Source organism: Pipistrellus hanaki (genome assembly GCF_964339955.1).
Source record: "Pipistrellus hanaki genome assembly, chromosome: 10".
Lineage (NCBI taxonomy): Eukaryota > Metazoa > Chordata > Mammalia > Chiroptera > Vespertilionidae > Pipistrellus > Pipistrellus hanaki.
This window is the reverse complement of record NC_140512.1, coordinates 43,193,423-43,218,929: the sequence shown is the minus strand read 5'-3', so window position 1 is coordinate 43,218,929 and position 25,507 is coordinate 43,193,423. Positions and strand designations below refer to the sequence as shown.

At 36.4% G+C, this 25,507-nt stretch overlaps 1 protein-coding gene across 1 annotated transcript in view; it reads left to right on the top strand.

Moving 5' to 3' along the window:
* CNTNAP2 (contactin associated protein 2) overlaps window positions 1-25,507 on the top strand; it is a 1,655,791-nt gene that overhangs the window by 769,678 nt on the left and 860,606 nt on the right. Inside the window, exons 6-8 of the mRNA XM_084896487.1 lie at window positions 1,723-1,907; window positions 6,100-6,243; window positions 7,991-8,255. Coding sequence (XP_084752613.1) covers window positions 1,723-1,907; window positions 6,100-6,243; window positions 7,991-8,255 — 594 coding nt within the window. The remainder of the gene's footprint in view (window positions 1-1,722; window positions 1,908-6,099; window positions 6,244-7,990; window positions 8,256-25,507) is intronic.

The following is a 25,507-nucleotide window of genomic DNA, read 5'->3' as shown; positions in this document are numbered from 1 at the left end:
CATTACCTAAATGTCAGGTACATCAGGAACATCTGCTGCTTAGTCTTCTAGTCAAACTACTTAAATAAAACTTAATGTAGCCTTTCACCTGGAATTATTATTTCTTTTCTTCTCCCTTCCACATACACCCACAATCATCATATTTGATTTCATCACTAAAGGAAGAACATTTGATCTAGGAAATCCACAAAAAATGTCAGATATCGATATCATTAGCATCTTAAATATGGGGAAAGGAGGACATAATTATTCGTGCATTTCTGTGCTTTTCTTATTTTATGATTTTCATTCTGAAACAATATTATATTTTTATAGATTTTATTTTCGCCCTACCATAAAAAGTAATATTTCATTAGATAAAATAGAAAGTGATATAAAGTACATACACAGCATCCCCAGATGACCTTAGTAAACATTTTGAATTCTCACAGCCTTTCCCTCTTATTTGTAGTCTTATTTCTATGGATATCTTATTTAAAAAACTAGCTTAAAGCTACATATATATTTTTGCAGGTTGTTATTTTAAAGTATAGCTTCTACATTTTTCCATGTCACTAAACATTACATTGTGCTTAAGGTTATGGTATTTAGATTCAGAGGAAATTGACAATTGTCATGATGCATGTTCTTGACAAAAAACAACCACACTATCCTCAGTAATAACAGACTGTTAACAGGTACTATTTAATGAATATTTACCAAAGGCCAGGAAGTGTGCTAGGGATTTGCATGCACTAAGTCATGTAATCCCCACAGCAACCTTGTAAAGCAGGTGCTATTATTTTCCCTTTTGTACATCTGAAGAAACAAGAGACCCAGAGAAGTTGTCAACTTGCCCAGCATCATTGAACAGCAGAAGCTGGGCCCTTTGGCCTCAGAGCTCATGGGACACTGACTTCAACAGGAACCACATTTTTTAAACTCATTATTTTTAAGGGAACAGATATTTTCATCTTTATTAGCTTTTATGAACTTTGAACATAAACCTTTTTGTATAGTCACATGCTGGTTTTCCTTATAGCAACTCCAGTAGACAAAGCATCAACCCATAGTGGGTGTTTTCTTTCTTTCTTTCTTTCTTTCTTTCTTTCTTTCTTTCTTTCTTTCTTTCTTTCTTTCTTTCTTTCTTTCTTTCTTTCTTTGTGTGTGTTTTAATTTATTTTTATTGTTGAGTCTTACAGATGTTCCTCATTCCTCCTCCCTCATGTTAGCCCCCCTCCACTGAGCTCCCGCCCCACCCAGTCCTTCATGACACCATTGTTGGTTTCCAGGAGCTATGCATATATGCATATACTAAATTCTTTGGTTAATCTCTTCCCAATCCCCCTTCCTCCTCCCTTCCCTCTGGATCTGTCAACCTGATCCATGTTTCCATATCTCTGAACCTATTTTGTTCATCAGTTTATTTTGTTAATTAGATTCCACATATAAGTAAAATCATATGGTATCTGTCTTTCTCTGACTGGCTTATTTCACTTAACATATAATCATCTCCAGGTCCATCCATGCTGTCGCAAAGGGTAAGAGATCCTTCTTTTTTTTTTTTTTTTTTTTTTTTTTTTTTTTTTACAGCTGCAGAGTATTCCACAGTGTAAATGCACCACAGCTTTTTTATCCACTCATCTGATGGGCACTAGAGCTGTTAGTGTTTTAATGAAACATCTTCTTCTACCCAGAGCCATGGTGTCATCACCTTATTTCTTTTCCACTCCCATGGTGCAGGAAGCAACCAGCTTGGCCCCATCTATGGCCACACGTCCGTGATGATGGGAAGCCTGCTGGATGATCACCACTGGCACTCCGTGGTCATTGAGCGCCAGGGCCGGAGCATTGACCTCACGCTGGACAGGAGCGTGCAGCACTTCCGCACCAACGGGGAGTTCGACTACCTGGACTTAGACTACGAGGTGAGCTTGAGGACATACGAACTGTGGTCAATGTCGAGTGGCTGCCTCAATCTCCCACTTGTATTATTGTTAATTATGTGCCTTCCTGCATCATTTTCATTTTATTCTCCACAGAAAAATCAACTTATAATTTTAATTAGCTTATCAATATGTCATTTTACTCTTTTATAAACTTCAAATCATAAATGTTTGAAATATTTTTAAAATCTTGGTGCCATCGCTTCTCAGCCTTTTGGCTAAGATCAAGTGTAGTATTTGTTCTTATCAGTTTAAAATCTTGGTGCCAAAGTAACGATTTGAAGAGAAAGAACATCTATCATGTTATCAGGATTATTTAATAAATCCTGAATAAATTTAAGTTATAATCTTTCCATTTCTCATTCATTGTAATATAAATTACACTATTTTACTTCATCATACACAGTATTATAAATGAAGAGTTGCCTAATATTTATTACAAAATATTAAATAAGAAACCCTGAGTTCTGATTTATAGTAGGCCATTTATAAACTTATAACTATTAATAGTTCTTTTGACAAGTTTGACTTTCTCAGATATAATTGTCACTAAAGGAGTTAAAATAGATAGTATTTTAAAGAAATTATCCTTAAATAAAAATGGCTATTTCTTTTTTTAAAAAATATATTTTTATTGATTTTTTACAGAGAGGAAGGGAGAGAGATAGAGAGCTAGAAACGTCGATGAGAGAGAAACACCGACCAGCTGCCTCTTGCACACCCCTTACCGGGGATGTGCCCGCAACCAACGTACATGCTCCTGACCGGAATCGAACCTGGGACCTTTCAGTCCGCAGACTGACGCTCTACGCTCTACCACTGAGCCAAACCGGTTTTGGGGAAAAAAAAAAAAAAAAAAAAGGCTATTTCTTATCCTCCAAATGATCAAAGATTAAGGAAGCTATGATATTGGTCCAGTAAAATATACAGGTAGGCATACTAGGTATTTTAATGAATTATTTGCAGAGCAATTCAACCTTTAAATGTCCATTAAAAAAGTTATTCATTTATAGTAACAAGAATTCTGTGAGAACATAATAATCACAGCATAATGTATACTAAGAAAAAAGGGATAATGCTAAAATGAACAAGCAACGCATAGCAGTAAAATGAGCAGGATGAAATATTAATCAGCCAGAGGTTTATGAACTCATGAATTCATGGAACTCTTGATGTCTTATTAACTTTCCACAGACATCCTAGACTCTTCTATAATGGTTAGACCCAAACAACGTAATAAATGTTTATGCCCTAAGAACTCAGTAGCCATGTGAAAAACAAAATACACATAAAATGAAAGGGCAAATTTTAATTTTATTTTATTCCTATTGTAGTAATTATTTACTAAAGGGCTGTGTTCACCTGCACCGGGCAACTCCCCAGACATTAGAATCAGAGTTGACACTGACTTTGTGTTCACTTTACACGTGACACTGATTTTATCAGCACAATGACCGAAACCTCAATTTCACCAAGACAGGACATCGTCAAAAGCAAAATAGCAGGATGTTGGAGCAGTAAACCATGTATGTCAGTTATACTTCATTAGACTACACACACACACAAAAAAAAACACCCTATGTTTATTCTCCTTCATACAAAAGGAGCCCCTAGGCAGGTAGCCCTGTGTGCAAATGGCAGCATCATGGTCATCAAGACCCCCATCTCTTGCTAGTCCATCCCCACTGCAGATCACTCCAAGGTTGCTATTCATTCCATGTTGCTTTCCAGCCCGTGGGGAGGAGAGAGAGGGGAAGAAAGTCATTCTAACTTTAGTCTTGGAGTGCCACACAGACCTTTCATTTAAATCTCATGAGACCAAGACTTTCTTCAAAGAGGCTGGTAAATGCTATAATTGGATAGGGAACAATGTGTAGAACTGAAAAGCTTTTTTTTTCCCTCTAAAGAAGTTTTGGGAGAAAGGACACTTAGAGGTATATTATAGTCTGCCACACTTTATAAATCTTGGTAGCTAATAAGATGGTTAATGCAACTATATTTCAGGGTTATCATTGAATGGCAATATCAGTAATAAGTCAATCTTATGAGTCATGAACCATTTTCAATATCAGAATAGTTACAGTTTCAGAAAGTATTTTGTGGCCCAGCCACTTCATTTTACTGATGAGAATACAAAACCAGAAAGAAGTGATTAGTTACATTCTCACATTATTAGTTGCATTAGGAACTGGGATTGGAACCCACATCTCTCAGTTGTAAGGAGCCTGGTAAATAGAGCCCGTGATGCTTCCTTCACCTGAGCACCTTCCATGAGGTAGGATGTGTGCCAAGGGTTGCTGAAAGCAGAGAAGCGAGGAATGTTTGAATCAGCCTCCCAAAGGAAAAATGAAAAGCCATAGATAAGCTATACACAAAGAGAAGGAATCAAACACCACTTTCAAACTTGGATTTAAGTATATTTCAATAGGTGATATTTTGTTGAGGATTTCAGCATCTATGTTCATCAGGCCTATTATATATTTTTCTTTGTAGTATCTTTATCTCCTTTATGAATTAGGGTAATGTGGCCTCATAAAAATGAGCTTGGGAGTCCTTCTTCCTCTTGAAATTTTGGAATAGTTTGAAGAGGATTGGTGTTATTTTTTTATGAATGTTTCATAAAATCCATCCCTGATTGTAGTGTTTCTTGAAATTAGCTGCATTCCTAGCTTTGAATTCATAGAGTATTTCAAATCTTTATAATAAAGTGTTCTCTTTTGCCTAAGCTAGAAGAAATGTGATACTGCATGTCATTAAGCATAAGTTATTTTATTACTATCAACTTGGAAAGAAATTGATAAAATAAATTATAGATAAGAAATTAACTCCTTCTTTAAAGTATCAATAATTCTTACCTTTGGTGTTAGGTAAACTTATACATACCTAATAAGTTCAATTCAATGCAATTTAAAAACATTGTTTTACAATAATTCTATGATCTTGGCTATTCTCATTTTTTTCTTTTGTAATTTTCTAATTTTTAAATATATTCGAAGTTTTTCTCTTTTCTTCCTATATATAAACTTTATGGTAAATGATATATAGCTAACCATTATTTTTTAAATTTATTAAGTGAATTATTCTGAATTTCATAAGCCATCAATGATTTGTGGTTTATGATATAATATAAATCTAATTAGACATTTAAAATGACATGTTGTTATAATAAATAATGGAACATAATTTTCTAAAGACCTCCTAGCACATAAAGATCTTTGGCTTGTATATCAAATATGAAATCTTGACATTTAAAAACTTTTGCTTTCAAAACTTTGTAAGAAAAATTGATAATGATAACAGTGAGTGATAATTAAACATATAATATCTATATTATATATCATGATATTACATCTATGATTAGTAGACTCACTACTGATTAATTATTAGCAATGCATAAGTGAGTCTAATTTTTATTCTATGATAATGATATTACAGTGCTGTAATTTGACCAAAGATATATGGAAAACAAATCATCTTTTTTATAGGTAATAATAGCTAGAGATTCACAGGAAGAAATAGTGACCTTCTTCCTTATAATTTAAAAGACCTATAATATTTATAAGCCTGCACTTCTCAAGTTACAGCCCCCAAATTCTAAGATGTTCCTACTCAATGTAGTAATGAGACTTCCTAAACTATTTTCTCTATTCACCGTAAGTCTAATGAATGTTTGACTTTAATGGACATTAGACTACAATAAGTTTATGTCAGGTAAATACAATATTCCTTGCTTTTGGCTGCAGTTTTATCAACTTATATATGAGTGTTGATTATCTCATGATGACTAGAGGCATTTATTGATGGTATATCTTTGAAGGATAAACATAAAAATGTATTTTTAATATTACTTAATATATTTGCTGTGTAAAGTGTTTTAAAACATTCTCAGGATAAATTATAAAATGCCTTTTGCGTAGCAAAAACTTAAGGGATTGTTGATATTTTCTTGCTCAAGTTATAATCTAATTGTCAGAATTAACACTATTGTGCACTTCAATAACAAAAAAAAATCAAATATAATAGATTTTGGACACAGAAAAATGTCTGTATATATTGGTTGATGTAAATATAACCAACCTCGCCCATATTGATAGTTCTGTCTCATTAAATGTGAATGTTATTTTTTTAAATTCAGATACAGTGTGAATGTTTTATTGTTGTTTATTTCTCAAAGATCACCTTTGGAGGCATACCTTTCTCTGGTAAGCCAAGTTCCAGCAATAGAAAGAATTTCAAAGGTTGCATGGAAAGCATTAACTACAATGGCATCAACATAACTGATCTTGCAAGAAGGAAGAAACTGGAGCCTTCAAATGTGGTAAGGTCTTTTACCCCAGAAATATTGGTTCATAGAAAAATCACAGAACTTGCATTTTCTATGGACAATTGGATAACAATATCATAGCATTTTTTTATAATACTTACATTGGGCTCAACAGTATAGAACTGACTTTAGAATTACCAATGTGTAGATCCTGGAAGTACTCTAGGTTTTGAGTTGAATTAGCTGGCAATAGATGGTAGGTTTTATTGGTAAAAGTAAACATGTAAAAATAATCATCAGTGAAGGTACACAACAAATTTAACTTTTATATTAATTTAGAGAGAGTCTGCAATAGATTTAATAGTTCACGTGCTGGAGTGGAACTATGCATCTTGAGGTTGATAATGGTGTTGTGTAAAAAATATTGAAGGGCCAGTTAAAAATATAAAGTCATATTCCTCTGAATATTATGGTGGGAGCAAAGAAGCTGAAAACAAATGTAGATTTTCAGATCTTTAAAAGGAAGGTACTTAGACCCTAGAATATAAAATTTAGTGTATACCAAAATAAAATTCAGTATATAAAATTTGTGTGTATAAAATATGGGGAGTATGAGACAGAAGGAATGGTTTTCCAATTTCTGCTTTAATTTTGTACACTCATGTCACTGTTTCCATAAGCATTAATTTATTATTACTTAAGCACAGTTCATGGAAATTTCAGTGGAATTTTGAGGTGAATAAAAAATTCTGAAATAATCAAAATTATGCTAATACTAAATAATTAAAATTATACATAAGTATGGGTATAAAACCCAAGATCATTTGTTCCAGAATATCAGTTTAATAAATAGCAAGCAAATGACCATGATTCCCACTGAGACCAGAGTAATATAATAATAACCATCTGAATAGGACATCCAGAAGAAGACAGAGGCATCCTATCTCCAGCTGATGCATCATTACCCTGTTTCCCCGAAAATAAGACAGTGTCTTATATTAATTTTTGCTCCCAAAGATGCTCTAGGTCTTATTTTCAGGGGATGTCTTATTTTTCCATGAAGAAGAATACGGTACACATTTATTGTTAAATGAAAATAAAGGAAATTTATTACCTGCATACGGTATGGTAGTACGGTAGTTGTCAACACAAACCAGACAAACTGTGAATCCTACAGTATCAAGAATTTACTCATTTATTCAATGACAATCATGTCATCATCTTCTGGAACATCATCATAACAATCCAATTCCTGAATTTCCTGGTGAATTTCTTGTGACTCCATTTCTTTCAGAATCAGTGGACCAAATCTCTCATGTTTAGCCTAGGGGGGGGCCTTATTTTGGGGGGATGCCTTATATTTCACTCAGAAGGAAACCTATAAGTAGGTCTTATTTTCAGAGGATGTCTTATTTTCGGGGAAACACGGTAGTTAGGGGGAAAAAGCAGCTTTTGGCTGTCTTCAGAGGATCCAGTGGTCCACTCCGAAGCTCTTTGAGATGCTCAGCCCACCCCCTGTCCAGTCCATCAGAGGCTGCCCATCAATTTCATGTGGATTGTGCTTGTTACATTCAAACTTGATGGCTAACTTCTACCCCTAGTTAGGCCTACTGTTACACTCCAAGTAGACTCATGTCAAGGTATCCGATTGCTGAATCCAAGTCAGCCTACCACATGTGATAGTTTGGGACAGGCTAAAGCTCTGCTTTGAAATAGGTAGAATTAGAGCTTTGTCTACTGTCTTCCATGGATCTTTATTTTATTGTGCCTTTTCCTCAAAGAATGCCCTTCTGTTTTACAGGGAAACCTGAGTTTCTCCTGTGTGGAGCCTTACACAGTGCCCGTCTTTTTCAATGCCACCAGTTACCTGGAGGTGCCTGGGCGGCCCCACCAGGACCTGTTTGTGGTCAGTTTCCAGTTCAGGACTTGGAACCCCAACGGCCTCCTGCTCTTCAGTCACTTTGCAGACAACTTGGGCAACGTGGAGATTGACCTCACTGAAAGCAAAGTTGGTGTTCACATCAATGTCACACAGACCAAGATGAGCCAAATAGACATTTCCTCAGGTCAGTGAAATCTCCTGATGTTTGCTCCTGAAACTGCTGAAGCGATCTCTGCAGATAAAGTTGCATTGGTTTGGTTTGGTTTGGTTAGGTTTGGTTTGGTTTGGTTTGATTGGTGTTACATGCTGGTGGTTATATTTGGATCCAGACTTTGAGATTCTTTCTTGGGTGCCCTGAGTGCTGATTGAATAAGGGAGACTTGGAACCTTACTGAGAAGGTGAGGTGTGAACAAGGAGAAAAGTTGGTTGGGACTGTCTTAGAGTACCAAAATCTTCTATTTCTTATAAATGCTAATTCCTATTTAAAGTAGAAATTGATACTTCTTTAAGTGACTATTTTATCTTTGAAAACAAAGAATGTTTATTTTACTGATGTAATAATACCTGGTATCTTTGGAATTCATGGTCATTCGGATATTTTTACAATTAGTAATGGGATTATAATAATTCAATTATGGCTTCAAAGGTCTGTTACCTGAACAGACAGACATAGCGACCTTGGAATATTCTTTGAGTAATGTGGTACAAAGAAAGTTGAAATTGCAAAGTGAGACATTCTAAACAAAGAAAAATTCGACATGTTATGGGACTGTTAAGCAGTAAAATGTTCACACAGTTTCACTAGATGTTTCTATTATAGCAGTGGTTGTGTTTATTTTGTAAAGGACTCCTTAGAAGACAGAAAAAAACTAATGTTTCTGAGCACCTTGGACAGATGTAGAAACATAGAGAGGAGGTTTGTGACCGAGTGCTCAGCTGCATGACTGCTGGCCCTCAGGCTAGGCTTCCCAGGTTCACTGGTGACGCCATATGCATACCCCTCACACTGTTCCTAACAGGTCATACTATGTGTTCATCTCACTCCCCCTCTGTGTGGTCAGATCTTTGAGGGCAGTAGCCAGGCCTGTTCTATCTCTGACATATAGAACAGCACTTGTGACAGAAAAGATGTCCTGGGAATGTTTGTCAAGGTCAGCACAGTGGTCCTTTGATCCAGTTTTCACTATGTATGTTTTTTTGTTTGTTTGTTTTTGTTTTGTTTTGTTTTTTGGTAAATAGGCTTTTTTGTTTCTATATGGACTGTTGCTGAAAAGCATTGAAGGAAGACATAGTTACCATTTTGTAAGAGATGTTTCTGAAATCCTAGGCTGGTGTGAACTACCTAGATGTTTACTTTTTCAGTTTCTGCTTTGTTAGTTGTGCTTTTCCCCCTGAATGTTCCAAGTCAAAATGATTGATCAACCACATTTTATCACTACTTCCCAGTACAAATTCACTTGGGGAGATTTAGTAAATAGAAAATATCTGGAGAGATCAGTATAGCACATAAAACAAATACACATATAAATATTTACCGCAGATGGAACACTCACTAAATCGTGTCATGATTCATGGTTCTTTTCTAGTGAAGAACCATAAAAATATGTAGCAAGGCCTCCCTCCTGGAGTGCTCTTAACAAATCCAACTTCCTGAGACCATTATAATGGAAAGAATAAGACCCTAAACATAGTGATCAGCTAACAATTACTAATTGAATTTGTCTAATTTAGGACTCTCAGATACTCTCATCTAATTTAAACTGTGTTTATTAAAAAAAAAAAAAAGAATAAAGAAATCAAACACTTAACATTTAATACACTTTAATAGATTTGCTTAAGTGTGATAAAATTGGACTTTAGAAATCTATGTCATTTAGCTAATTATCCATGCAAATTAAGGAAAACTGGTATGAAATCTAAATATTTCTATAGTCTCCCTCTTACATATTGTAATGAAAATACCTTAGTGTTTCAGATCACTGCTGTGTTTTTCCCCCCTATAATGTAGTGAAAACTGAGATGACATCAGATATCATTGCTCAAGTTTGAGAAATATTAGTAAGTAAATAGAGACACATACATATTTAAAAAGTCGAATCCTGTACTCATTGAAATTGTGTTTATTAAGAAGTAAAGGAAAAGGGGAATCCAAAATGTCATAACTCCATTCATTCATCCTACAAATATATAGTGTACATAGAACACAATTTCCATGTGCACTTTAATGGATCTTGCCAAATTTGATTAAATGTAAAAGTCACTTAATGTAAGTAGCAACAATGAAAAAAATAATTAATTTGGAAAAATAAATTACCTTTATCGATGCACTCTAATAATTAGGATGTTTTCTTTTTCTCTCCCATTAAAAAAAAAAGTTGCCACTAAATGATTTCATGACCTAAAAACAAGTGGTTACCACAGTTTGGAAAACACTAACCTACAGATCTGTCTCCTCGATTGAACTGGGGAAATTTTTTAAAGTTCTAGTGATGGCATTATAATAACCTGATTATTATTTAACAGGAAAAGAACAAAGGGAAGACTAAATAACATATCCATGCCATTTACAATATATAGCTTCACCAGGAAGCTGCAGTCTAACACTCCCCAGGTCTATTCTCTACAAATCAATGGGGGAAAGGACTGGACAATAGATACAGGTCAGTGAGGTCTGGGTGACATGGGAAGATGCTTATCTGTCAGTCACACCTGGGGCGTAGTCAGTGGCCAGAACAGGCATGGCCACTGCAAGGACAGAAAATTGAGGTAGTTAATTCCTGATCAGAGAGCTCTCTCTCTTGGCTCTTGTGCTTTTGGCCCTCTTGTTCTCTTGGAGCTCCTGTTCCAGGGGTGCACTCCCCTGCATTCACCCCCATGGCTCATGTCCATGTGGGGCACACACAGTGGACAGTGATTAGCTTAATGCTACATCAGACTCAGCTCTACCATGGACTAGAAACTCCGGGCATGGCCCTTTTTTTAAAAGCTCTACTGAACCCCAGCTGCACATTTTCCAAGACTGGACTAGGGGACATGGAACTTTGCAAATAAAGAAATGTAACTATATATAAATAAAAGCCATTTATTCGCCTGTGTGAACCTTAAAAAATTCCTTTTCTGGAGAGATCACAAGAACCCCACTTCCACTAATGATAGAGGAATTCCACCCACCCAAACCTCCAGCAATACTAGCTGCTCAGGGAGATTTACTGTATCATTTTATATTGGAAAACTAAAGGTGTCTTTCAGGAACAAATTATGATATTATAATAGTAATAAGAAAGAAATCCATGTGTATTATTGTCTGATATAGCCAAAAAGAAGAAGAAAACATACCTGAAATAAGGTGCTTTTTTTATTATAAAATGCCTTAATTTTATGCCACTAAATCACAAATCAATGTTTAGAATAATACTCTAAAGTTGTGATCTGCCAAGAAGAATAGGGTCATAAAATGTGATTCAGCATTTATATAGTGCAAGGAAAGTTAATTCTATTAAAGACTTTTCTCACCTATTAAAAAAAAATCAATTTCCATCCATGTAAACAAAGCCTTTCAGAAAAATCATTCAGCTTCTGCCCTGTTTCTAAATCAACTGTTCCCTAAACTGAAGTATTCAAACCTCCTTGTTTTGTTTAGGTGAGCATTGCTTCCATTTTAGAATGACTTTTCTGCAGCCCTACTACAGTGGAAAGTTGTACTCAGCAAATGTCACCTTTGTTTGTAATTCTACCTCCAAAGAGAATCTCTGTTTTATTTTTGTTTTGTCAACCTTTGAGTCCCATTTGGGTGTGTGAAGGGAAAGCAGCTTAGTCTCTCAGGCTGTCCTAGTGAAAGAGCAAAACGGGGTGCTAGGTAAACAACAGGCATTTGTTTCTCATAATTCCGGAGGCTGAAAGCCCAAGGTCATGGCAGTAGCATGGTGGGATTCTGGGGAAGCCTGTTCCCCAGGTTGCAGACTGGGGACTTGTTGCTGTGCCCTCACCTGGTGGAAGGGGTTAGGGGCCTCTGTGGTGCCTCCTTTGTAAGAGTATTAATCCCCTACATGAGAGCTCCCGCTCATGACCTAATAACCTCATGAATGCCCCACCCTCTAATTCCATCACCTGGGCATTAGGATGTCAATGAAGCTGAACCTTAAATAACATGGGTTTAAGTTCTGCAGGTTCACTTTTGTGTGGATTTTTATCTAGTAAATACTGTAAATGTGTCTTTATCTCCTTGTGATTTTTAAAAAATATATTTTATTGATTTTACACAGAGAGGAATTGAGAGGGATAGAGAGTTAGAAACATCAATGAGAAAGAAACATTGACCAGCTGCCTCTTGCACACCCCTTACCGGGGTTGCACCCGCAACCGAGGTACTTGCCCTTGACCGGAATCGAACCTGGGACCTTTCAGTCCGCAGGCTGACGCTCTATCCACTGAGCCAAACCGGTTTCGGCTCCTTGTGATTTTTTAAATTAATAATTTATAACTTTATTATAAGACTATAGCATATAATACACAAACATACAAAATATGTGCATGTGTATACTATCAGTAAGGCTTCCAGTCCACATTAGGCTATTAACAGTTAAGTCTTTTGGGGAATCGAAAGTTATATGTGCTTTGTTGACTGCCTGGAGGGTTGGTGACTCTAATCCATATGTTGTTCAAGGGCAAACTGTATATGAACTTGGGAAACATAAACATTTAGACCATAGCACAAGGGGTATATGTTTTCTTGGCATTTTGTGTAGCCAGGGTACTTGTGGTAAATACTAGCAAGCTCCAGTTTGATCTCAGTAAACGCATTTCCCTGGAATTGCTTATGGTGCTAAGCAATTAGAATCTCTCTTCTCTTGGTTTTATGAACATTTGAAATTATAGTTAGCACATTTTTATTTGAAGGAATTACTTCATTTCAACTTGCAAATTTTAATGATAGCTTGTTCCATGAGGTTACTTTTTCATCAAGTAAAGAAAGAAAGGTCTAGATTGTAATACTATTTTTTTAATGTTTTAGCTATTTATTGAGAATGATTTTCAGTGATTTTAAACTACTGATATGCTTTGAATATTTCTTAAATCAAATTTCCACAACTCAAAATTAAATAGTGTTTATTTAGGCATCACTTTATATGATTCAAGAGATTGGTTTTACAATGGTCTTAGAGAAGTACTGGAGACTTTGTTTAGTAATACTTGTATTCTTTAATTCAAGTAAAACTGTAATGATAAGAAGCCTTAAAAATGTCACTCCCCTTTAATCTGTTAACTTTGAATCATTCTGATTTTACAAAACAAAGAAGTATTCAGAATATTTATCATAATGTAGAAAACATAATAGTAATTGAAAACAAACCAAATATTTTAAATGAAGGGATGACTGAGCATTGCATGCTTATGTGGAATATTATTATGCAATGAGAAATCATGTTTCTCAAATAAAATTCAATAGCGTTGGAAAATATAATATGGTAAATTAAAATTTGCACAAAAATATATATAGGATATGCCCCTAATATTATTATTATTAAAGTACTCAAATAGGTAAGAAATCGTTCAGAATTAAATAAAATCTGAATAATACTAATATTAATCATCTTTAGTTGTTGGGTTATTAGCCCATGACTAGCTTCTTAGTACATTTTTCGTAATATCAAAATGCATTACAATAAATATTTATCACTGTTTAGAAAAATGTGCACTATGAAATAATGAAAGATGAAATGACATTTCTGAAAACCATGCTTAACAATATTGTTAGTGGAAATTACATAGAGTAAGTTATATCAATTTCAAAATTCTAGTTTTCATAGTTAATTAGAAGCATTTACATAGTCAATTTTTAAGAAGTTTGTTCTTAAAAAATGAGCTTCAGCCTAATTTTATTAATGCTATTCATAAAACAAATGGAACATTTCATATTCAGATGCAGAAATTTGGGTTTGGATCTATGAGCTTTTATTTGAAAACATGTGTAACTAATTTTGAACAAATTGCATGCCTTTCATGTAATTTTCAACCCATTTTTCCTTAGACAGATAGAATGAAAGAAAGATAGATAGATGGATTCACATATATAAAGGCATTTCCCCTTAAAGCTATTGCTAACTATCAAAGAATGGCAGGTTTTATTTTCTCTCTTAATGATGAATTATTGAATATGAATATCTTTATTTCCAAATAATTTTCATGTATGTCTAAAAATAGTAGCCAAAAATATTTTTTTTTAGATTTCCTTACTTTTTGACACACTTTTAGATTTGTAAGATGTTCAAGAAAAACTCGGAAATCTATTTTAAGGTGAAGAAAGCTCTGGATTGTTAGAAGACCATGGAGAGTGAGGAAGGTTGATTCATAGAGAACTGTGCTCATTTCAGGACTCTAGCTTTGTTCTAGGACAGCCTATCTCCTCTTATTTTTGAAAAAGTCAAAAGTGAGATAGATATAGATCAATATAGGTATATAGATATAAGCATAGATAACCTTGGACATTTCTACAGTGCAGTTTGCTTACTTTATTCTCCCAAATCACAGATAGATGTGCTGTGAGAGCCACATGGTGCCATGTAAAAAGCATTTGGGTGAACAGTGTACTGCTCCTGTGTAGCTTCACTTAAGTGATTTTGTATTATATCTCATCTTCTAAAGTGGCTATACTATCATCATGAAGTTGAATGGAAACATACTTTGAATTATACTCTGTGCATGCTGGTGCCTTGTCACATGGCTATAAGCATTATATTCCAACATTAAAGAAAAGAGACACTGCGGATAGTTTTGTGATATTAGATACTGACATTCTTTCCCAAAAAAGAGGGGGACATTTTAATTTATAATTACACTTGAATATACTATACCCACGCTAGTTTCTACAAGGTTTCTGGGCCTTTTAATTCTTTTTTTTTTAAATTGATTATATATGGAGAGAGAGATAAATATCTATAGGCTGCCTTCTGCATGGCCCCTACTTGGAATCGAGCCCACAACTTGTGTATATGCCCTGGAATTCTGAGAATGAACCAGCAACCTCTGGGTTCATGGGATGATGATCAACCCACTGAGCCATGCTAGCCAAGGCATTTTATAGGCCTTTCTAAACATCCTATGCCCTTTTCAGGGAAGATGAATAAAACATGATTATGTGTATATTTGTGTAATAATGTTATTAGATGGCAAGGAAGAGGATAAATTTAATAAACTTAGATGGATAAAATGGAGGTAAAAACTCCCATTAGAGAATATATTATGTTTTAAAAACTTCAATTTATAGATAAACTAGTTAAAGAGAAAAAATAATCAAACTTCACTACTACCAACTAACTATGATAATAAAAATGAATTATGTAAGACAAGCAAAGAGGACAGCCCAGGATCCCCAAACTTAATACATAGATGTAGCCGCAGATGCTTCCAAAACAGATGGAAAGGCACAGGAGCAAATTAGCTTTGCTGAGAGGCACATTGTTTCCTCTAAGTTTAAGGGCTGACCCAGAGGATATTGTGCTAAGTGTAATAAGCCAGACAGAGAAAGACAAAAGCATAGGATTTCACCTACTTGTAGAACTTTAAAAACAATGTAAATAAATAAACAGAAACCAGCTCATAGATACAGAGAACAGTCACAAAGCTGTCAGGGAGAACAGGTTGGGGAGCTGGATTAAAAAGGGAAGGGATCAAGAAGTACAAATTGTCTTTAGAAAACAGGCACAGGGATGTAAAGTACATTATAGGAGATATAGTCAACAATATCATAATAACTATGAGTAGGGCCAGGTGGGTACTGGGAATATTGAGGAGAACAAGTATATGATTATCTTACCACTAAGCTGTGCAGCTGAAACAAATACAAATAATAATGCATGTAAATTGTAGTTGACATTTTTTTAAAAAAATATATATTTTATTGATTTTACACAGAGAGGAATTGAGAGGGACAGAGAGTTAGAAACATCGATGAGAGATAATCATCGATCAGCTGCCTCTTGCACACCCCCTACTGGGGATGTGCCCGCAACGAAGGTACATGCCCTTGACCGGAATCGAACCCGGGACCTTTCAGTCCGCAGGCCGACGCTCTATCCACTGAGCCAAACCGGTCCCGGCTGTAGTTGACATTTTTAAAACAAAATAAATAAAAATGTTAAAAGGGCTGTAATTTCTCTAACTGATGGGTAAGTGGTAAATATAAGAATTGTAGAGTTATATAATAGAGAGATAAGTCACCTGTATTATTAAGGGCCTTCCATAGAAATGTAACCAATACGATGTATATAGAAACAAGGAGATTTGTTACAGGGAACAGGCCCACATAGTCACAGAGACTGAGAGGTCCCAGGATCTGGAGTTGGCAAGTGGACACCCAGGAGAGCATACAGTGTAGTTTTACTCTAAGACCAAAGGCCCAAGAGCCAGGAGAGAGGAAGGTGTAAGATCCAGTCTGAAAGCGAGCAGGCTTGAGAATGATGAGCTGATATTTTAGGTCAAATCTGAAGGCAAGAGAAGACCAGTATCCAGGCTTCAAAGACAGGTGGGGAGGGGCAATTCTATTATGTGAGATCGTGGAGATCAATCTGTTTTATTGAATATACTGATTGAAATAGTAATCTCATTCATAAACACCCTCTCAGACACACCCAGAATAATGTTTAACTAAACATCTGGGCATTCTTTGATCCAGTCAAGTTGACATAAAATTAACCATCTCATTAACTTTAGATATTTTTGCCATTTTGTTTTGTAATTTTGTTGTAAATCTACACTAATAAAAGTAAGATGCAAATTGACCATACCTTCATGATGCCCACCAGCCAATCAGGGGTGAGTATGCAAATTAACTCAACAAAGATGACATATTAATTTGCATACACAGGAGCCAAGTGACCAGGAATGGGGTGGGACTCTTGTGTTGTCTCCATGGCAATGACACAGGCATAGTATAAGGCACTGCCCCAGCCACTCTGGACTTCTGGGCAGCATGGGAAGGCTGAAAGGCACCTTCAGGCTGGAGCAAAAAGGTGTCTCCGGGCCGGAACTAAAAGGTGGTACTGGCAGACAGGGGAAGGAAGTCCCATTCTTGTAGGAATCTTCATGCATCGGGCCTCTAGTAGTTAATAAAATTTTTTTAAAAAAATAGTGGTGCTATAGAGAAATCAGAGATTAGTTACCTTCATAATCAGAAAGTATATAGGGTTATTGGATTAGAAGTCCCACCTCCTTCCCCTATTAATCTTATGGATGAGAATTATCTGGGGCAATGAACTGGACCAGGAAATTTAGACTGTAAGGTATTGCAATGGATTTTTTATTTTGATTGATGATTTTTTCTTTGATGATTTGTAAGCAATTTGAGCTCTACCATGCATTAAGAATTTAGGTACATTGGGTTATTTGTTGCTTTGTTATAATATGTTGTGGAGATGAGCCTCTTTGCAGGAGGGAACCTACATATTCTAGTAGAGTTACTGGGAACTTCTGAAATTAACCTGAGGCTAACTTAAAGAATGACTCCTCTAGGTACCCTCTGAGATATCTACTATATATGTGTCACAGTTGTCCTTCCTTTTTTCATAAAAGCTCTCAACCAGATAAATTTGAAGGAATCACACAATACTACTCAGAAAGTATGTACCTTTACTTGGTAACAATGTACCAGAAAGTAATTAAATGTATGAACCAATCTTTTATCATAACTCAATTTTATGATATATTAAAGCCTTTCTACCCAAGCACAGACCCTACTTCTATAACCAAATTTCTACAGTTTTTTCCTGAGTCCTCTTTCTTCTCTGCTACCATTGCTTTTTTTGCCCACTTTCACGCTATGATCAGATTTTTACAAGTAAAGTTCTGCCTAGATCTTGGTTGTAGTACTCATAATCATGTGACTAGTGTGTGAAGTTTTCTGAAAGATGTTGATAACCTGCCAGTTTTTCTTCCAGTCTGGCTTCTGGTCTATTTTGGACCCGTTCAGAGGTTGGAGCCCTATTGCTGAACCTGTGACCAGAGGCTGGGATTTTGCTACCCCTGGACATATCACCCCCCTGCCAGTTTTCTGCCTAGGTTCTGGAGTATTGCTCACTTTGATTTCCCAGATCTCTGCTGTTTTAGTTTAAACCCTGGAATTGCTGAATCCAGTCTAGTTTGCAGCCTCTTAATGCCTACAAATAATTGTAGAGATACTGGGAACCTCTGAAATTAACCTTTGCACACAGGTTTTAACCATCTCCCAACTTGAAATGCCTCTGTCAATCCTTGTGCAGATCTATGCCAAGTCTCAACCGCACTTTGTCTTTTCCCTCAACAAAGTTCTATTGCTTATAGAGGAGAGGGGGAAACAGGAGAATGACAAGCAGGGAAGTAGTACGATGCACACAATTCCACGAGCTCTCATTTTGGCTGTGCATATTTGGTCAATTCACATCATGGCCAAGAGTCTAGCAGAGAAGAGCCTGAATATTTAACATTCTACATCATTATGGGGCAGGAGTCAGGAAAGCTGCCTTGTTAGGAAAGGAGCCCAGCAGCTGATGCCAACCTGCTGCTGTGTGGTGCTGACTCATCTGCTAACCCAGCTCTCTGCTAAGGGACTGAAAGGTTGGAGGAAATGAGATGTTTTTCATTTGGTCCAGAGAGAGTGATGATGACTATGATGGTAACGAACTGCTATTAAATGCTTTCACCATGACTGTCACTGTGCTAAATCCTTTACATTAATTGTCTTGCTTAAAGCTCCAGTGACCTTGTGAGTAAGGTATAAAACTGTCTTGCTCACTCATTTATATCAATGCTAAAATCATTCTTCTAGAGACCCAAGTACAAAACTTAGAGAAAATGAAATTTTATTCTCTATCTTGGCCTGGTTCATATGAAGATTTAGTAAGTACCACACCAGTTCTTGTGAAGTACCTCATACATCCATAATTTACTTATTCCAGTGGGGGGGGGGGGGGAAATCATCACTTGAAAAATATAATCAAGACCACCTTCATTGCCAAGAAGAAAATTTCTTTCCCATCATTGCCCTATTATTATGATACTAATAATAAGCAGAGACTCTGGAGTCAGATTCCCCAATGGCTAGTGCTGACTGAGGCCTTTGTCTGTTCCAATCTCTGTTTAAATGAAGCTAATGTTCACAAATGTATGAAGTCATTTAATTCAGTAACTCCTCAGGATCAAGGCCATTATCATCTGTATTGTACAGATGAAGAAACAGAGGCATAGAGATGGAATAACTCACCCAGCCTTTTCCAGCTATGAGATCACAGAGCTTGAAAAGGAATTAAGAACAACCGAGTCTAAAGTCAGTCCTCAGGGCCACTCTACTGTATTGCCTCTCTCATCCATTCAACACATTGGCTTTCATTCTCAGAGAATCGGGCATCATTGAATATGACATATCTGAAACATTTTTCAAATGCACCCAACACCAGTGATGTTATCATGTGTCATTGGGATTCACCAAGGAGCCTTTCAAACAATCTCCTTTTTTTGTTCCTCATTTTTCTCCCACATTATCCAAATTGTTATTTCTAAAATATAAGGACAATATTCTGATTTTCTCTCAGTACCTAAAACAAGACCAATTTTCTTAGTCTGCCATACAAGAGCATGCACACATTGAGCCCAACTGGAGTAGTTGGTCTTCATTTTTCTTGCTTCACCTCAGGGACTCTGACTACTTTCCACTATCTGCCAAGAATCTCTTCCTTTGTATGCTACCCTATTAAACTCCTGCTCATCCATCAAGACCCAGTTTTAGTATCATTTAGTGTCAATTTAGTATCATTTCCTTTTTTTCAAACCACAGAGATCAATATACCATCCTTTAGTACTCATATACTTGAGAAATAATCATTTTTTGTTCTATCTTTGATTGTGAATCCATTATCACAACTCATTCATCCCTGTGCCCCTAACGCTCACTAAGACACTTGGCAGACTACAGTGACCAATATTTTCAGCACTGATATTTTTGTTGGTCTGCACTGAGACATTATAGAGTTTGCTTTCTTTCTCTGCACCTCCTGCCTCCCTAAACAAGCCCACTCCACAAATTCTCTCCTGATTAAAATTCCAAAATGACCCTTTTCATTGTGTCATATTCTGATGGCAAATTTTTCCATGAAGCCCAGTTAAAAAAAAACAAAAAACAAAAAACAAAACTCATGTGGCTTCCCCAAAAAGCCTGAACACTCATGGTGATCGCAATTTCTTCTAAAATTCAAAAGCACGTGTGTTGTTTTTACTTGTTTGACATTGTCTTATATTGTTCAGACATTTGCCTCCTCCGGATGAAAATACTTAATCTCCTTAAGCGCTCTGAGGACAATAATGCCGTTCTTATTTCTGCCTGTCTACCTCTGAGCCTGGTGCATTGTGGCATGTTTCCAAATAACCAGTTGATAGATTTTTTTTTTAATGAACTGGTGCCAAGATGTTATAAACTGTAACTTTATAATTCTGTTGTCTTCATCCCTTTATATGAACCAAATTCATTGTGAAATGAGAGCAGCAAGTATCTCAGAGGAAATAATTGCTTAACTGTAGGAGGCTAATATGTGTGAAATTGATCAAGACCTGAATTTTGATGTGATACTTTTATAGAAAAAGGAGTTGTTTTTTTTAAGCTGTTGAAGCCTAGAGCTGTACTGGATAAACTATTATATAAATAAAATTAAAGTGCATATACATTTGCCGAAAAATGTATTCTCAGGAGCATGGCATGAAGTAAAACCTTAAAATTAGTCCTATTCCCTTTCTATGTTTTCCCCCACAGAATACAAAAAAGAAATGTGCATGATTAAAATTAATTTTACCTTTAATTCTCTTCTTCAGTCTTGGGAAAGCATTCAACATGATAAATCCAGGGGAAAATAAGGGAATCCATTTCCCCCCCTGCCTTCTACTTAAGGCCCCTAATCGCCAGTCAGTTCTATACTTACATAAAACAGACCTTCCCTTTGCTGGAGTAGTCTCATTTGATTTGCTTTATCCAGGGGGATGATGTCTTGGGCAATCGAATAGTGTTGTCTCTGACTTCTTCTGACTTCACCTAAGACCATAGAGTACATATGTGCGGAAGTGCCAGCATGCTGTATTCAGTTGTGTTGGGAAGAGGAGAGCTAATGAGCTCTATTCCTTACTATGCAGTGCTATACAGGAAAGTGTGAACTTTGGATCCTGCATGTAGATCCATCGGCAGGTGAGCTTCTTCCAAAGAGCTATGCATGCTATTTCATACAGCCTAAGCAGTGCCTTGGGCATGCGTAGCAAATGGTCTGTTTGTAAAAAGCTTGAGAAGGGAAATAAAACCCTTGATAGTCTTCTATAAGAAATATTTCCCTTAAGAAGTTGAAAGAAAAAGAGGGTGCTCTATATCTTTACGTATCGTTTGACTGCCTGGAGCCGCTCTGTAATACGCAGTGCAGTTTACCACATAGCAGTCAGTGGGCATCACTATGGAACACACACACAAAAGCAAGCAACTAAAAAACGTGAGCTCCATTGCAGCAATGAATGGATCTGTAGCAATGAATACAGCTGACAGTTGTGTGACTCTGTAGGAGGGAGTCGGTATATATGCATACCTTGAAAATGCCTTCAATATTTAATAAATTAAAAACCTTAAAATTAAATAACTCTGTTTCTAATCAAGTACTGTACTATCTCCATTTGCCATTGTTGAATGATGTAGAATAGAAAAGATTGAACTGGTAAGATAATGTGATGTAAACAAGGGCTGATTAGAACCCATCTTTAACTTTTGTAAAATGCTTATATTTTTAATACTTCCCTTCTGTCAAACCTTTGAGCATTACTATAAAGCAACAACAACAAAAATGAGATAGATCGACTGCATAAAAGAAGCCATGCTCCTGAGTCTGCAGGAGCTGAGCAGGCTGCTTAGGAAGGGATATGTGGGCATCACTTCTTTGTAGGAAAGCCAGGAGGCAGAGCCAACTCAATGGCACATGATCCACACAAAGGGAAATTGCAGTTTCCCCAACTCCTACCAAGCAAGGATACATGGGCCCAAAATGTCACTACTGCCCAGATTGAGAGCTCTGTTTTAAGGAATGTTTTTTGTTACGCTCCAAACATGGTGTGCTGTGAAGAGAGGGCCCTGCTTCCTTCCTTGGGCGGCCTCCCATTTTCTCCTGTGCTAAATAACAAGCTTAGAAAACCTGACTCCTGAGGTCCCTATTTGAGGCATTTAGGGCTTTTTATTTTATTCATCAATTGGCTCTATGGCTTCCTCCTCTTCTTTTCCCTTGTGTATATGCTTTGAAAACCCCCAGTTATTCCCTTTTATTTCAGTGGTGCTTTCTCTCTGAAACGTTTGCACTTTCAAACAATGAGGAGATACTGCTGATCTTTCTCTCATCAATGAGCTACTTCTCCAGTAAACATTCTTCTGCACTATCCTATACCAGACTTTATTGTTTTTGTTTGTTTGTTTGTTTGTTTTATTCAAATTTCAAACTCCATTTTCCTAAACATTTGAACCCTGTGGTGTTTTGTGCCACTATAACTTGGGGTTTCCATTTTATCCCAATAGGCACAAACATAGGTTAAGTGTCTTAGTGAGGTTGGCATTAGGTTATCAGGCCAGCAGGGGAGGGCAGTTGAGGGTAACTGGGACTGCAAGGGAGGGCAGTTTGGGATGATTGGGCAGCAAGGCATCAGTTAGGTGTCAATCAGGCTGGTAGGAGAATGGTTAGGGAGTGATCAGGCTGGCAGGCAGACGAGCAGTTGGGAGCCAGCAGTCCCATATTGTGAGAGGGATGTCTGACTTCAGATCAGGCTTAAATCAGCAGTCATACATCCTTGAGGGGTCCCAGATTGGAGAGGGTACAGGCTGGACAGGAATTACATGCACCAGGCCTCTAGTAATCAATAAAATCATATTTTTAAAAAAAGAGAGAGAAAAGCAACTAGAAAAAATCAGAACTAACACTAAATGGCTCTCTGTGACAAATATTAAATACAAATATTAAATACTTGATGTACCTCACATAATTCTAACAACAAATTATGAAATGGGTAGTTTACCTGTTAGAAGCATAGAGCCAAAACCTATAAAGATTATACCAATAATCTAAGTTCTAAAGTAGCAGATTTGCTACTTGAAATACTTTTGGCTCTTTTCCCAAACTCTCAAACTTTCTAGTACCTTATGCTAGTAAAAATAATAAAGAAGTGGCAGATGTTCCAAAAGCAAGGGAAATGTTGAGATATCAGGCAAGTCCAAAGATAAATAAGAGGGCACTGGTGTAATGAAAATGGTGAATAGGCACATTCTTTCTATTTTGTAAGGTTAGGCAGCAAGAAATAAATGTGAGAAATAAGCAGATAAAACAATAATTAAATTAACATGTATCTCGCAGCCAGCTGTTGAATAGTAACACAAAGCCAAATATAACTAAATACGTACTTTTCAAGTAATCTTTGAAATAACTTCCGTTATATATGATAATGCAAATGTTTACATCTACTTTGCGTATTTCAGGCAAAAGTCTATTTTAGTGGCTTAAGTTTAATACTTTCATTCTTTACTCCATTTTCTCCTGCAAAACCTAATTGTTTTGTTTCTTCACCAATAATTTTCTGAAAGCATTTCCTAATGGGGGAAAAAAAAGGAGGGGGGGGCCACCTAAAACACAATTTTCATTGAGTGTGTATTTGGCAGTCTGTGTTGCTTACAAATCCAAAAGACGATGGTTTCTCTCAGGGATGCTTATTTTTTTTTTTTTATGTGTTACTCCAATATGTTTCCTCTGTTGTTCAATGATTGCTACAAAGGCACAGAGCTAGAAAGAGCAGCCCGGTCTTTTTTTGGCTTCCACGCACTAATTTGGAAATGGAACTGTCTTTGGGCAGCCTCCCTTGTTAGTTTTGAATTTTGGATGTATTTATGCATCCAAATTCTTTCCCCTGACGCAGCCATGAAAAAGCTGTGTTACCTTGAATGTAGCCAATGTGAAATGGTAGGAAGCATCATAGCTCATACCCTCAAATGCACACCATTTAATGCTTGAACTTAGTGCTCATGAGAAGGTTGAAGTTGCCTGTACCCAGCATAAACAGTTTGTAGCAAACATACAGAATTGTGTATATAGGACATTAACTGTCTTTCAGGAAAGTGGATATTAATCTAGGCACATTCAAACAGTTCTATGATCAGAAAAGCATGTATCAATTCATTGGTTCTGTTCTCTGCCTCCACTTGTCTAAATACCTAAGATGTATTGGGCAATTAGTTACATCCTAAGATATAAGGAGTAATAAGTTGTTGTGGCTAAGAACCTGGAGCCTAGAATCTGAATGCCTGGGTTCTGATGTATCATATGTTTAGTTTCTATCCACTACTTAATCTCTTGTCACAGGTTCATCATTTGAAAGATAGTATGATAAAGATAATAATAGCTTCTACCTCTTACTCTGCCAATGAAAATAAAATGCAAAATTGTTAGAAGGGTCTCTGGCTCATATAAATGTGAGACTGTGATGTTGTTTTATGTTATTATTACTGATCTCATTTGTTTGGAAACACATAAAGATGGAATCATTATCTCCTATAATTCATAATATAGTTGAAGAGATAAAGTAAATAAATGGGCACTTTACTTATATGTCCTTGAAAACAAAGTCAGATTAATTAATGGTAGAAAACACACACACTATTTTATAATGCTTGATTTTTAGATAAATAGATACTATAAATATTGTGCTCAGATTATAAGAAGTGCAGTTCTATACAATTGAAATTAAAAGAAATGATATAGATCAGATTGTACCACTCACTATCTCATTTAAAAAATGAGGGGACTACCCAGTCAGTGTGGCTCAGTAGTTGAGTGTCGACCTATGAACCAGAAGGTCATGGTTAGATTCCCAATCAGAGCACATGCCTGGGTTGTGGGCCCCATCCCCAGTAGGGGGCATGTAGGAGGCAGCTGATCGATGATTCTCTCTAATAATCTAATCATTGGTGTTTTAATCTCTCTCTTCTTCCTTTCTGAAAGAGGAAGGGTAAGGGCCTACCACATGTATCATCCAAGACTTCTCTGAGTGAAATAGGGAGCAACTGAAGAGTCACCAGCTCTTCCACATGGTCAATGTTCACACTGACAGCTGTGTTACACAGTAGAGTCCAGGTGCTGAAATAGAGAAGGTGTTAAAATCCAGGTGAGATTAGACTGTGTGGTAAAAAAAAAAAAAAAAAAAAAAAAAAAAAAAAAAAAAAAAAGGCATCACGTGGAGAAGCACTTGGATTCTGGATATAACTTGAAGTCCTTTATCTGACAGACTGGATATGATGTGTAGGAGAAAGAGAATAGCCAAGGGTAACTCTCCAAGGAAATACGGTGTCAGAAAAAGGGAAAGAAGTTGTTTCAAGGAGAAGGTAGTAAGCTCTCGCTCGGGTAAGTGGCTGCTGG